This window comes from Oculina patagonica, chromosome 3 (genome assembly GCF_052425735.1).
Source record: "Oculina patagonica isolate OP01 chromosome 3, crgOcupat, whole genome shotgun sequence".
Classification (NCBI taxonomy): domain Eukaryota; kingdom Metazoa; phylum Cnidaria; class Anthozoa; order Scleractinia; family Oculinidae; genus Oculina; species Oculina patagonica.
In genome coordinates this window covers 15,955,734-15,970,849 of record NC_135760.1, presented here as the reverse complement: position 1 = coordinate 15,970,849, position 15,116 = coordinate 15,955,734, and the positions used below count along the sequence as shown (strand labels likewise).

General features: G+C 40.5%; 3 protein-coding genes across 3 annotated transcripts in view; 1 reads left to right on the top strand and 2 right to left on the bottom strand.

Moving 5' to 3' along the window:
- LOC144646936 (replication factor C subunit 2-like) overlaps positions 1-4,265 on the bottom strand; it is a 50,245-nt gene extending 45,980 nt beyond the window's left edge. The window contains exon 1 of the mRNA XM_078506651.1: positions 4,189-4,265. Within this exon, the coding sequence (XP_078362777.1) occupies positions 4,189-4,209 (21 nt within the window). The 5' untranslated portion in view covers positions 4,210-4,265. The remainder of the gene's footprint in view (positions 1-4,188) is intronic.
- A 1,225-nt stretch (positions 4,266-5,490) lies between these two features.
- LOC144645676 (uncharacterized) lies at positions 5,491-7,356 on the top strand. Its single transcript, XM_078505228.1, has one exon. The coding sequence runs from the start codon at positions 5,847-5,849 to the stop codon at positions 6,942-6,944; it is 1,098 nt and encodes a 365-aa protein (XP_078361354.1). The 5' UTR covers positions 5,491-5,846; the 3' UTR covers positions 6,945-7,356.
- Positions 7,357-8,174: 818 nt separating this feature from the next.
- Positions 8,175-9,707, bottom strand: LOC144645675 (uncharacterized). The gene has a single exon (XM_078505227.1). The coding sequence runs from the start codon at positions 9,669-9,671 to the stop codon at positions 8,694-8,696; it is 978 nt and encodes a 325-aa protein (XP_078361353.1). The 5' UTR covers positions 9,672-9,707; the 3' UTR covers positions 8,175-8,693.
- Between the last annotated feature and the right edge of the window lie 5,409 nt (positions 9,708-15,116).

Sequence of the window (15,116 nt, the reverse complement as noted above, 5' to 3'; positions counted from 1 at the left end):
GCGTTAAGGAAAATAGGCCAAGTGACGACTAGCGTCACGAAGACTGACTTCCCTTTTCATCAGTGCCTTCCCGTGGCTGGCTCGGGAACAGTTATATATATTATAAATATGTTGCATTTAGAAAAGTAGGCCAAGTGACGACTAGTGTCACGAAGTCTGACTTCCCTTTTCATCAGTGCCTTCCCGTGGCTGGCTCGGGAACATTTATGTCGCTCCTCTTTTGTAAAATAAGTTTTGTGGCGCGGCGATGGCCGAAATGTTTTTTTTTTACTTGTAGGAGACCTGTGTTGAAAATTGTTATTCTTGTCAGTGCTGCATTTCCCGTCTTTGGTGACCCAGGGATGACTTTTTTGTCAGTCGTGCGGGTGAAGGATAGCGTAATGCAAACGTACCGCGGTGTAAAATACGTTTCTGTTTTCTCCAGGCTGGCTTGTAATATAGAACTGTTATCATTTACAAAACTCTTGTGTCCAGTGACTTTAATTTCCGTTACGGGCTTCATGCATCTCATTAATAAACAATTATTGGAGGAGGTTTTCCTGATATCCGGAATAATTAAAATCACAAAAAACGAATCTAATTATTAATAACTGTTTTATTATACATTGTTTTTCTGGTAAAGAAAAATGACACACGATTTCAACCTGTTTCAAAACTTGTGCAAATTCCGGCTTGTCGCATATAAATATGTTGCGTTTAGGATGGTAGGCCATGTGTCGACTAGCGTCACGAAGTCGCCATCTTTGTAAAATAAGTTTTGTGGCGCGGCGATGGCCGAAATGTTGTTTTTTTTTACTTGTAGGAGACCTGTGTTGAAAATTGTTATTCTTGTAAGTGTTGCATTTCCCATCTCTGGTGACCCAGGGATTACGTTTTTGTCTGTCGTGCGGGTGAAGGATAGCGTAATGCAAACGTACCGCAGTGTAAAATACGTTTCTGTTTTCTCTAGACTGGCTTGTAATAAAGAACTGTTATCATTTACAAAAATCTGGTGTCCAGTGACTTTAATTTCCGTTACGGGCTTTATTATGGGCATTATTGACAGCACCACAGTATATAACTTAATGAATTATCAACGAGTTTGAGAATAGGATATTTATCGTAGTAGAGATAATGGTAAAACATTTTTGGCTGTTCAACTAATTAGGCACCCTGCCAGCAGAGCCTCTTTTAATTTCGCTCCGGTTGAGATTTGGGAAGTAAGTAGAAAGAGGCTCTGCATAAATCGTTCCATTTCTTTGAAGTCACCGCAGCCCCAAAGTTATATAATAATAATAATAATAATAATAATAATAATAATAATAATAATAATAATAAAAAAAAAAAAAAAAAAAAAAAAAAAAAAAAGGTTCTTATTGCGCATTTAAAATTCTCAATGCGCCTACAATTGCATATATGATTAAAAGAAAAAAAAACGAAAAAAAGCAATGAACGATGTTAAATACAGAAATACAGTACTAAGATAAAAAGAGTAAAAAAAAAAAAAGAATCTAACTTAAACATGCAATTATTAACAGCTATGACTAGGTTAAAAACGAGTACAAAAAAGAAATGTTTAATTAAATGTTCTTTTAAAAAATCGCTATAGTCTCAGACTGCTTGATATAAAAAGGTAGCTCGTTCCAAAGTTTCGTGGCATAAAAAGAAAAGGATCTTTGACCGTATAAACATGTTTCCACGTCAGGAACTTGAAAGAGTAATTGGCCAGATAATGGAAGAGAATGAGCTGTTTTATATGCGTTAAAAAGAGAAGTTAAGTAGGTTATAAGGGCTTTGTAGGTTAAAAGTAGGATCTTAAAAACGATGCGTGAATTGACAGGAAGCCAGTACAGGTCCTTGAGGGTTGAAGTAATGTGTTCTTTCCGCTTAGTTCCAGTAATCAGTCGCGCCGCGATGTTCTGAATTCGCTGCAGTTATCATGCTGAAGCTTAAGGAGGCCATAAAGTATACTGCCGCAGTAATCCAGGCGTGAGATGACAAAAGCGTTCACAATACATTTGAGGTTTTCATGTGAGAGATATTTTTTCATCCGGCTTATTGATCGTATTGCAAGGTTAGCCTTCTTGAAAATGTCATTAACGTGTTGTTTTAGGCTCAGTTCCTTGTCCAATATGACCCCCAAATTTCGTACTTTGTCTGACAGTTCGATTATAGTTTTGCCAAATGAACGGAGTTGAACGGAGTTGAACAGAGGTGAACGGAGTTAAACAGAGGTGAACGGAGTTGAACAGAGGCGAACGGAGTTGAACAGAGGTGAACGGAGTTGAACAGAGGTGAACGGAGTTCAACAGAGGCGAACGGAGTTAAACAGAGGTGAACGGAGTTGAACAGAGGTGAACGGAGTGACAGAGATTAAACTGAGTTAAACATAGGTGAACGGAGTTGAACAGAGGTGAACGGAGTTAAACAGAGTTGAACGATGTCGAAAAGAGGTGAACGGAGTTGAACAGAGGTGAACGGAGTTAAACAGAGGTGAACAGAGTTAAACAGAGGTGAACTGAGTTATACAGAGGTGAACGGAGTTGAACAGAGGTGAACGGAGTTCAACAGAGGCGAACGGAGTTAAACAGAGGTGAACGGAGTTGAACAGAGGTGAACGGAGTTGAACAGAGGTGAACGGAGTTAAACAGAGGTGAACAGAGTTAAACAGAGGTGAACTGAGTTATACAGAGGTGAACGGAGTTGAACAGAGGTGAACGGAGTTCAACAGAGGCGAACGGAGTTAAACAGAGGTGAACGGAGTTGAACAGAGGTGAACGGAGTTGAACAGAGATTAAACTGAGTTAAACATAGGCGAACGGAGTTCAACAGAGGCGAACGGAGTTAAACAGAGGTGAACGGAGTTGAACAGAGGTGAACGGAGTTCAACAGAGATTAAACTGAGTTAAACATAGGTGAACGGAGTTGAACAGAGGTGAACGGAGTTAAACAGAGTTGAACGATGTCGAAAAGAGGTGAACGGAGTTGAACAGAGGTGAACGGAGTTAAACAGAGGTGAACGGAGTTAAACAGAGGTGAACTGAGTTATTCAGAGGTGAACGGAGTTGAACAGAGGTGAACGGAGTTCAACAGAGGCGAACGGAGTTAAACAGAGGTGAACGGAGTTGAACAGAGGTGAACGGAGTTGAACAGAGATTAAACTGAGTTAAACATAGGTGAACGGAGTTGAACAGAGTTGAACGATGTCGAAAAGAGGTGAACGGAGTTGAACAGAGGTGAACGGAGTTAAACAGAGGTGAACGGAGTTAAACAGAGTTGAACGATGTCGAAAAGAGGTGAACGGAGTTGAACAGAGGTGAACGGAGTTAAACAGAGGTGAACGGAGTTAAACAGAGGTGAACTGAGTTATACAGAGGTGAACGGAGTTGAACAGAGGTGAACGGAGTTGAACAGAGGTGAACGGAGTTGATCAGAGGTGAACGGAGTTGAACAGAGGTGAACGGAGTTGAACAGAGGTGAACGGAGTTGAACAGAGGTGAACGGAGTTGAACAGAGGTGAACGGAGTTGAACAGAGGTGAACGGAGTTGAACAGAGGTGAACGGAGTTGAACAGAGGTGAACGGAGTTGAACAGAGGTGAACGGAGTTAAACAGAGGTGAACGGAGTTAAACAGAGGTGAACTGAGTTATACAGAGGTGAACGGAGTTGAACAGAGGTGAACGGAGTTGAACAGAGGTGAACGGAGTTGATCAGAGGTGAACGGAGTTGAACAGAGGTGAACGGAGTTGAACAGAGGTGAACGGAGTTGAACAGAGGTGAACGGAGTTGAACAGAGGTGAACGGAGTTGAACAGAGGTGAACGGAGTTGAACAGAGGTGAACGGAGTTAAACAGAGGTGAACGGAGTTAAACAGAGGTGAACTGAGTTATACAGAGGTGAACGGAGTTGAACAGAGGTGAACGGAGTTGAACAGAGGTGAACGGAGTTGATCAGAGGTGAACGGAGTTGAACAGAGGTGAACGGAGTTGAACAGAGGTGAACGGAGTTGAACAGAGGTGAACGGAGTTGAACAGAGGTGAACGGAGTTGAACAGAGGTGAACGGAGTTGAACAGAGGTGAACGGAATTAATACGTATGTTACATGAAGTGGTTAAAAGGCGACTATGTGGGATAGAATAGGAATGTTACATGAAGTACTTAATAAGGCGACTATATGGCATTCACCCATGAAGTACATACCGTCGAATCCACTTCCATCTCGTCCGCCATCTTGTTTGTGTCACGTGTAAAAAATTTGGCGCCAAAAATTGATTTCGGGCCCAATTTCCCGCGGATTTGTCGGCTGCGACTTGACAAACTAGACTGGAGAAGCTGGCAGAGTACACCCCACTACCCAGTGATCGGGGTTTGTGGTCTTTCTCGGGTTCATTTTAAAAACATGTTCAATGCAATGCCGAAACGTCGGCAAACTTCTTCCGAACAATAAAGTGTCTGCAATAACAATCTTACTTTTTATCATCTTGCTCAAGGCTTTGTCTGGCGCCTGTTTTTGTTTTGGGGAGCGCGGATGGCGCGCGCAATGGTGAAAGCGCTCGCTTCCCACCAATGTGGCCCGGGTTCGATTCCAAAACACGGCGTCGTATGTTGGTTGAATTTGTTGCTGGTTCTCGACCTCGCTCCGAGGGTTTTTCTCTGGGTTCTTCGGTTTTCCTCCCTCCACAAAAATCAACACTGCTAAATTCCAATTCGATCGGGAACAGTGGACGAAGAGCCACTATGTGGAAGTGCCACTGCAAAGTCCCATTTATTTTTTTGTTATTACTTTATTTTATTTAGTCGTGGACTCTTGCGTTCACTGGATATAGGACGGAAAAAGGTTCTCGAAAAGTTGCGCTTTTATATCTGTTTATATGGGAAGGATTTTGCCTCTACTGAAAACATTTCTAGAAATTTAACTTTTACATAAAAATACTTAAATTGTAGGCTTTGAACTGCTACCCTTTACTTTAGAGTGTATACTAAAACGATTCCGTGAACGATAGTCTAACTCGCCTGCCCCTCGTTGACTATTCGCTGACCGAAAACTCGTTCTTGTAGTAAAGCGCCAAACAAGTAAAAGTTAAAGTTTCTTCCTGTTAGTAAGGGTCTTAGTGAACATAATAAACTGAAACAATGGAACGAGCGGTCAGCTCGTTTCTTCAAGTTTACTTTCCGCTTCTTTTAGCGTTTCAAGCAGTCCATAATTTTATGCATAACGTCAAATGATACGCACGTCTCTAGTTGATTGTAAAACAGTCAATATTTAGGCTTATTGAAGCAAAACAAACAGTCGAAAATAGGACGCTTTTTAATTCGATTAGTGAACAGGAAAAATATCATTGACCTGCGTCCTCGTGCGTTGTTTACGGCGACAGAAATCAGAACTCGAGAAACTGATGTAGTCTGATGTAGAAAACCAGTTTACAGTTCTCAAGGCTGAACGATAACTTTAAAATTTCTCGAGTCACGTTTTTACTTTACTCATTCTTTTGTTTGGATGCGAGTTATGAAGTTCACATAAGAGGTAGTCATACCAACAAAGACTAACAACAATTCAAAGACGATTATTAATATATTCCGTACAAATTAGCGCTCTTCCCGAACACAAAAGCGACACAATAGATTCTTTCAGACACTAATGACCCTTTGAGATGCTAAAGGCCATGTTCGCAGTTCATTTACGGCTTAAAAGACTTACAAAGCGATTTGTCATGACAAGAAATCTTTGGTTGCAAATGTTTCGTGGCTTAGTAGAGCGTCAATCGAAGACAGCAGGGAATGTGAACGGATTTCCGCGAGTTTTCGTCGAGCAGAAGAAGTTTTCAGAGAAAAGGTCAACCAAATTGTGATAAATCTGAACGAAAGCGATGCGACAAACAGTCAACAATGGTCTTGATATGTCTATCACGATTACAAGCCCGCTTAGCCCAAGAAGGGCGGAGAAGCTTGAAGAGAAACGATCAACTCAACCAGTTTTAAGCCCAGACATACGCGAGCAAACGTCTGGGAATGAATTATCAACAGAAGCCAAAGTTGAAGACAGTGAAGTACACCAGCTAAAGCTGCCAGTTCTCCCAACAACAAGACGAATTAATAACGAAGAAAATAGTAATTTGCAAGTTCTTTTGCGTGGAGTACAGTGCTTTGATTTTTCGCTTCACGAACTCACGGCATGGAGTGAGAGTTCAACCAAGAAATCACCACCTACTTGTACTCGACGTCCCGAAGTTACTTCGAACATTCCAGAAATTACACAAGAACTAATGCCTTTTGTTTCTGATCAGAATCTGGAAAACAATAGCGAAGGCGAGCTGGAATCCGCTAGAGAAAGTTTAAAAGACAAGACTCAAAGTGCTTTGCCGTTTTTCGGGTCGATTCTAGAAGGACAACGAGTGAATTTAAGAGAGAAAGTGGGTTTCAACAAACAGCGAAAACAAGTTCATTGTCAAATGACAGAGAGAAGAACCAAGCTGTCGAATCAAAGTTACTCAACGTACGAGGGTTCTGACATTGAAAATATTTTAACACGAAGGACAAGCTCGAATACGGTTTCATTAAAGACTGGGAAACAGGGTGCGCGGGCGGTATTTCACCTACCAAAGGCTGATAAATACGATATCACACCCAGAAACATTATAAACAGCAAAGTTTGTTCTGTGTTCAAAATGAACGATCTTAGGTCACCTTCATTCTACTATTCAGGCTATAAGAATACTTGGATTCCACGCCGAGATAGTTACGTTATTAAGAATTCCGTGTTTAATGCTATTGCTCAACAACCTACGGTGTTTCTAAGGCAACCTTCCCCTGTGGCAGGCGTGAAAATGACTTTAAAGGAGCACGAAGATTCTTTAGCTGCAGCGATTCAAGCTGTTGAGGAAACGAACGCACGCTCTCCGTCCGTCGATGCCGAAGTAAGTCGGCAAGTGAAGAAATTTGTTATAAGGTTGCCACCGATCTGCTGAATATACATAAGTTAGTTGAATTGTGTAAGAAAGTTGTACTACTTTAGAAAATAAAGCGAGATTTACTTAAATGTTTTAATCTTGTTTCCAGAATTGTTTCAACTGAGTTGACGTTCGCCTGGTCTGCGAGTTGGCTCACGTTAACTCCGTAATTCGCGTGGCCTCAAGTCCGAGCGGCAAAGACGCGAGAACGAGCTTGCTCGAAATTGCTACTACTCGTTACACTTGCTACCGTTAGATCGTTGACTTGCTTTCTGATCATGACTCGGCGGCTCGCCCTCGCGGCCTTTGCCACTCGCGAAAATTCCCCAGACGTGGAGCCTATTCGCAGCGTATAAACCTCCAAACACGTCCCCAGAGTTCTCTCTTCTTTCTTCTGAGGAGAAACGATAAAAGGAAAGACAACTGACAAAGAACCTTTGTGCGAGAGCGTAGTCTCAGGGAACGAGATCGTCGCGACACACTTGTATCCAGTGCCTTTTGTGGAAGCTGAGGTGGCAGCTCTTGGATTACAAACACATTTTCTTATTGGCTGATAATTCATTCGCTGAAATCGATCTCCTCCAACGCACTTCGTTTAAAATTATGAACTTGGAGCGGCTAAATGACGTTTCGCTCGTTAGCCCTTCGTCAGGAAAAAATTCTAAAGTAATTTGTGTCTTTAAAAAAATGTAGTTCAAGAGTGTCTTTAGAGACTTTAGAGAGTGTGGGGTAAAAACAATCATAAATACGTCGCAAGTTTCTCCACTAAAATTAAGCACTAAAATTAAGCAAATTAAGAACGGAAGTAAGTCTGAATACTATTTACTAAGCTGTTATCTAAAATTAGTGACTCGTAACATATTTCTCGCATGCACCTGAGGGCTTTATGCGCCAACTATGGCTTTATGCGCCCAAGAGCACGAAGAGGATTGAGTGTGAATTGACCCACAACGGGATTTACTGAGGGAGGCGCGGTGGCCTTATGGTTAGTGCGCTGTACTCCGGATCGAACGGCCCGGGTTCGATCCCTGCCCGGGCACTGAGTTGTGTTCTTGGGTAAGACACTCTACTCTCACAGTGCCTCTCTCCGCCTAAAATAGGTACCGGCGAATTTACTGCTGGGGGTAACCCTGCGATGGACTACCATCCCATCCAGGAGGGAGTGGAAATTTTCCTAATCTTTTCATGCTACTGAAACCGGGATAAGCTCCGGCCTGATGGGCCACAAGGCTCGAACGCAGACTTAACCTTTAATTATTTCAACAGCCAGCTGTACATTTTCCCTAATTTTTCGGAAAAAAGTTCAGTAAAACTTGCGTCAACTGAAATTGGGATACAGAAGATATTAAATAAGGGTTGGCAATCGGCAGACAAAAGAAAATCATACTAAACAATGAAGACAAGTTAAATCAAATATATTCACTGGTCTTTGTATTTCTTATGAGCTAACTCTATTTTTAAAGTTTCCTTTTTTGGACGTATTTTAAACCCGAGTCTAACATTTTATGTTCACGCAGTTTAAAAAATTAAAAAACATGACAAAACGTCAGCCATATTTGATTGCGTCGTCGAACCTCTAGCAGTGTCTCACAGAGTTTTTAATTAGCTAGACACAAAATAGTTATTAGAATATCTATCTGCTTTTCAAGGTCATACGAAAATCGCTCTGAAGTAAAATGATGCCAATACAAACTGTTAAACTGAAACACTCAGAGAAAACTTACAAATATTTTGGCCAAAACACTTCACTGAGCGCGCTTAACAAACTCAACAGACTGGTGGTAGCCTTATAACAAATTTCTTTTCTTGCCGGGTCACTTCGGCATCAACAGACGGGGAACCTGCGCTCGTCTCTTCGACAGATTGAATTGCTGCCGCTATCGACTCCTCAGCTAACCGGCAGGATGTTTGCTTTAGCAATACAGTCGGTTTTTGCATCAAAGCTTTAAAAAACACCGAATTTTTCATGAAATTCCTGTCTCGATGCGGAACCCAACTGTCCTTATAACCTGAATAGATTAACGATGATTTAAGATCGTTCACTTTGAATACTGAACATACTTTAACGTCTATAATGTTTTTATGGATGATATCGTATTTATCCACCTTCGGTAGGTGAAATACTGGTCGCGTGTCCTGTCTCTTGGGCTTTGAAGAAACAAGTTTAGGTAGACTCTTTCTGCGTGCTTCAGTGGAGTCAGTCTTTGTGGGTTGACAACGAGGTTGTTTATGCTGCCTTTTCCGCAATTCGTCTTTTTCTCTTAAATTCACTCGCTGGCCTTCTAGGACGGTCAAAGACGAAATCGTCGAACAATCAGGTAAGTTCATGCCTTCCAAATTGTCTGATTCGTCGTCGCCTTCGCTGGTTTTTCCATTTTTCTGATCACGATCTACTTGCGATCGCTCCGGTTCGATGTTCTTCGACTTTTCGTTTGATTTGTTCGCTTCTGGCATCAGCCCATGAACTTGAAGCGGGAAATCAAAACATCGCACCCGTAAAAGAATTTCCAGATCATTATTTTCTTCGCTGGTAAGCGCTGCGGTTCTTGCGACGACAGGAAACTTAACGTCATTAACCTCGGCTTGCGTTGAAGCTTCAGTCTTGGCCACTTCATGGTTTAAAGTAAGCTGGGCTGAACTTTTCTCTTTCTCCGTTTCTGCCCTTCTTAGCTCGCCGCTAAATGGTCTAAATGGACTAGTTCCAATGACGGATATACCCAATTCACTTCCAACTTCTCGCGGCATTGCAAAGTTTCCCGGCGAGGCCTCAGTTTGCGCCGTTCGATTTTTCTTTGAAACGCTATGAAAACTCTCCTTATTTATACCCTAGAGGATTTATCCACGGCAGACGGACAATCCATCAAGTTAAAAATCTGCTATTTGATGAACCAAGTCTTAATCCGCCTTCACCGGCTTGATTAGTCTGGAAGTTCGTTCGAACACATGTTACCAGCCGGATAACGTGTCTAAAACGGAAATCCTGATCACAAGAGTTTGCATTGTTTTGAAGGTTTATAGAGTGATTATTTATTATTATTGTTAACACTTGCTTTCAAACGAAACAAGAAAAAAATGAATCGGCAACTTGTGGGTGACTTGCGATAATTAGAAGTTGCTCGCTCTACCTGTATGAAAAAGTTGTTCATTAAATAGCGAAAGAACCGTCATTATGAAGACCTATGAACGAAAGTTTTCAGCGATCAAGGGCACCCAACAAACCGTTTCGGTGCATAGCTGTTCGGGAGACCTATAATCGCCTACGATTTTCGGATTAAAGTGTGATAAAAAACTGGAGCGGATTTTTTAGCTCAAACTTTCGTGACATGGGCAAAGTAATCTTATGCTTGTTGTTTTCGGAGAGAGAAAAAATGTCGTTGTTGGTTCGAGAAGGTTTTTGAGAAGGCAATAGTGGCTCGTAAATTCGGTTAATAATATTTCAATCCCTAAAATGTCTGAAGTTCGAACGTTCAGCTAGCGTATCCGAAAAGATACGATTTTCTTAGCGTTTAAAAATAAGGCTTTCAATCGCACACAAGTAAAAACGTAAAAACGGTGTTCCGACACCGTATAGTAACATTGTCTCGTTGGGTTCACCTGATTGATGCTGTACTGAAGTCAGTATGTATTCGTTCATGCAACTTGGCAAAAACTTTGCCACAAATTAATTAGTTAAAAAACTGTTCCAATACGTCGGTTCTAATTAACCGAACGCGTCCAAATTTTGGCCACCCGTATCTTTTGGGAGTTCTGTCGTTTCACTGAATTATATCGCGCGTGGCAAATTAAACACCTTAAATTATAAGGATGAGACAAAACTCACGTTATTATTAATTACCAGCACGAGCCTGGTTATGCACAGCAGCCTAAAAATCAGCGAAAAATAAAATACTTTAAGCTTGAGTCTTGGCGCGTGGCTCGGCTCGTGCGCAGTAAAATTAGTTACACGCGAAGCAGAAACAAAATGGCGCGGAAAAAAACTTAACCCTGCAAAATTATTGAAGAAAATTTCACTCTCCATTTCATCTCAGCACAAATGAACTGTGGAGTATTTACTCTTCGTGGACGATGAAGTCTCGCACTTCTACGTGCGCTATGTATTTCAGTCGCAGGATATTTTTGTGGGACATGTAAAGAAGCTTATGGTGGGATCAATTTAAAAAGCTTATGAAGTATTTGGTAAAATAACGGGGATCTGACCTAAAGCTATTTTTGGTGATTCCCGTCTATCTTCTTAAATTACGAATTCCAAACTTAGAATGAAAATCTCGCTTTTGTTCAGTCACTGAAATTTTAGTTACATTGTATATTCAAAAACAAACTAGAGATTTCTGTTACCGTTATTTTCCTCCAAATTTCTCCCCAAATAATGTAAAATATGGACTCAGTTTCAATCAACTGATATTTCGTTCTATTCCGATCGTCTACGCGGATTGCCTGGATTTCTAAGGGTTTTTTGCGAACTTACATTCCATATTTAGACCATGTCTGGGTCAGAATCGCCGCTATCATAACAAAAGCTGATCCCTCTAATGCATGTTAAAAAGCTTTAGCATGTGTCTCAAAAGGTATCTCCCACTGAAATGTGGAATTGTGTGTTTTAGGGACTTTCTATTGACCTTCAGTAGCATCCACAGACAGCAGTCTGGCTAACAAAGCTATTTCCAGCTACATATAGTCTAAACCCCTACTCTGCTTTAATCCTGTTCTGTGCTCTTTGGGTGATCTTGTATAAATGTCCTCGCGCTCCCGGTCTTACTGCGCATGTCACCTAATGTCTTTTACGAAACGTTTTCGATACTTCAAATTATCACTAATGTTTTCGGCATTTCTGTAGGATTTTTTTTGTAGGATGCAACTGAATTATATATTTGTCAAGTTTGCAACTGAAAATAAATGCCAGTTTTGACCGGAGTCATCATTGAAAAAGTCAGTACAGTAGCTTAGGGCGACATCATATTTTCCGCAAGCAATTTTCGTCGCCCGTCAGGCACTGGTGATGACCTTAGTTATTAATAATGAAATACATAGAAAGTTAGAAACTTCCATTTCTGATCTGAAAAACTTTATACGCGTGGCCCATGCCGTGAAAAAATTCTAAATCTCTAATCCTTATGTTTTTCTATGTCTCATCTAAAACTTTTAGCCCATTTTTTTAAAGTTTATTGTTCGAAATCCCTCTCAGTCCTGTCGTTCTTATTCTTGCCCATTTTGGTTTCATTTTGCTTTATTTTCACCACTCTGATTTTTTTCTACCTATAAAGCAGCCATTGTTTTGAGGTCTAGTTCGATATGAAGGTAATTGTTGTAAAAATATTACACTAATAATATCATGTCGTGACATGTGTGAAAGATCTTTGTCGACTGAAAGAATTAAGCTTTTATTTCTACCTATTCTATACGTCGAGGAAAGTTTTGCAAGTCACGATTAAGCTTATCTAGGATTATAAAGCGGTAAACTTTGAATTCAAATTCAGTAGTATTTCCGTTGTCAATGAAGATCACTGATTCTTGTCTGACTTGTCTCTTTGTGTTTCTGCGCTTTGTTTTGACTCGACATTGACTTTGGTTAGCTCTCTTAATCCTGAATTACCAGTTATCTTCTTTCGATCAACCGGGACTGATGACATTAATCTTTATCAACGGAGGATCATCCTGTCTTGCATGTTATTATCACGCGGCAAATTTTCAGGTGGATTAATAATGTTTCATTTGTAGATAAAACGTTGACGTGACGGCTAGCATCTCGGTGTGCTTCTCGAATGTCTCAAAACAAATAGTTTTAATTAACATTTTCTAAGTAATAATGAACGAATTTCAGTGATAATAACATCTTCCTCGTATCTTGCACCCTCTACGTCCGCCATTTTGTTTCAAGAACTGATGAGACACCGGCCATAAAAGATACCAGAAAAAGAATCTTGTACCCAGTCCTCAAGCTATACGGTTATCGAAGATAACATGACAGGCGCAAGCAATGCTAAAAGCAGTGATTTCCCAAATAACGCGGTAATGCATTTACACAAATTGCTATCTTTACCTACGCTACGATCTCTAAATGTGTTGATGTTTTCCATGTAAGCAACGAGACTTATTTTTACCTTTTTTTTTCTTTTTTTTTTTTAAAAAAAAAGGTGCATTTGCATACCTTCTCGTCTAAACTGAGCTACTGAAAATATCTAAAATTGAGTCTTGGTTATGGGCAAAAACAATGTGGAAAAGTGTTGAATCTTTCCTAGGAATAAACCGGATTTAATTTATTTGTAGACTCCAAAAAGACAAATAAAAATACAAGCGTTCTGACTGACAGTGTCTTCAAAATCAAACGGGTTGCTCAGCATAATGCTCCGGTCTCTTATCTATTAGTGATGGCCCTTAAATCGGCAAATAATTCATGTTTGATCATCTACTTAACCTTAATACATCGTAAGTTCAGCTTAATTTGTCTTTAAAATCACTCCCATAAAATGCTTTAAATTGCGTTAATTCTTCCGCTTGTAGACAGTGCGGCAACAATAAAGTACTTTCAAAACATTTCTTTCTTTAAAACCCTCCCTTTTATTAATCGGAAAAGGGTATTTAACGCATTTTATTCCTAAAATTTTAGACAGCTTTTTTAAAACTCACATCCGCCATATTGTTTTTGCGTCACCTGTATTAATTTGGCGCCAAAATGTAATCTCGTGCCCAATCCTTACACAGTTCCCTACAGTTTCGGAAGCTACGGTGCCTGTGCCAGCCACACAGATTCTAATCAAATTATTAAAAGTTCTGGTTTTTCGTCAAATTAACAGTCACGCGAATCAGGGATACATCTATGACAAGAATTGTCCGTCTCAGACTTCTTAGATAAATTATCTGTCTGGATACATATGGTCCAGACGCGTTCTCAGACGAATCAAACCCATCAAAATATCCACTAAGGATGATCTTGAACATATACAGATTACGGCACACTTTTCGTCTATAAACCAAGTTTATGTTTGGATGAATTAACTGCACAAATGACAGACGGATAATTCGTTGAATATATAAATGCAGTCCCTTGTGTAAATTCGGGCAATGTTTTAAAAGCTTTCAAAGAATAGAAAAATCAAACTGACTAAAACACTAGCTAGCCATGCCACGATCGGTAGTTAGTGACTTCAGTATGTCCGTTACCGGGACAAATCTATTGGTCCCTTCAAGAAAGACAGAAAAAGAGACTAGCTCAGCACAAGCAGGTTCGAATTCACTTCGGAAAGTGTCTAACAATGAAGTGTTAACGCAAACGGAAACGAAACGCAAGCCAAGCCTTAAGTTGCCCGCTCTTGCAAAAACAAGAAGACTGAATAACGAAGAAAAGAATGATCTGCAAGCCCTTTTACGGATACGATGCTATGATTTTTCGCTCCAAGTTCAAGGACTGATGCCAGAAGATAAAAACTCGAATGAGAACTCATCGATTTCTTCCGGTTATCAGAGCTTAGAAGATACCTCTGATCAGAAGTTAAAAAAATCTAAGAAAGATCACAGGGGGTCCAACAAAGACAGTTCGACAGACAAGAGCTCTGTTTCGTCCCTTCCCTCCTCAAGTAAGAATTCATCGATATCTTCACGGTCTCAGAGCTTAGAAGGCAACTCTGATCAGAAGCGCAGAGAATTTAATAAATTTGGCGAGAAGTCTGACAAAGACAGTTCGAAAGACGAGAGCTCTGTCACCTCTGTGGCGTCCCTTCCCTCTACGACTGTCCTCGAGGGTCAGCGAGTCAGTCTAAGAGAAAAGAACGGATTGGACAATGAGAGAAAGCAACGTCCTTGTCAACCCAGAGACAAGGGAAACAAGCCATTATTTCAGAATGATCCAAGGCCAAACTACCGTCTTGAAAATATGATAAGGTCTACAATAGTTTCTTTAAAGGGCAGGAAACAGGATACACATCCATTATTTCACCTGCCAAAGGTTGATAAATACGACATCATATCCGAAAACGTTCAAAACGGTAGCGTGTTTAGACTGAATGATCTTAAATCTTCGTCAGTCTATTCGGGTCATAAAGACAGTTGGATTCCACATCGTGATAGATATTTTATGAACAACTCCGAGTTTTTTAAAGCTCTCATGCAACCCTCCGTATTGCTAAGGCAACCATCGCCTGTAGCTGGAGTAAAAATTAATTTAAGGGAGCATGAAGAAGATTCGTTAGTGGCAGC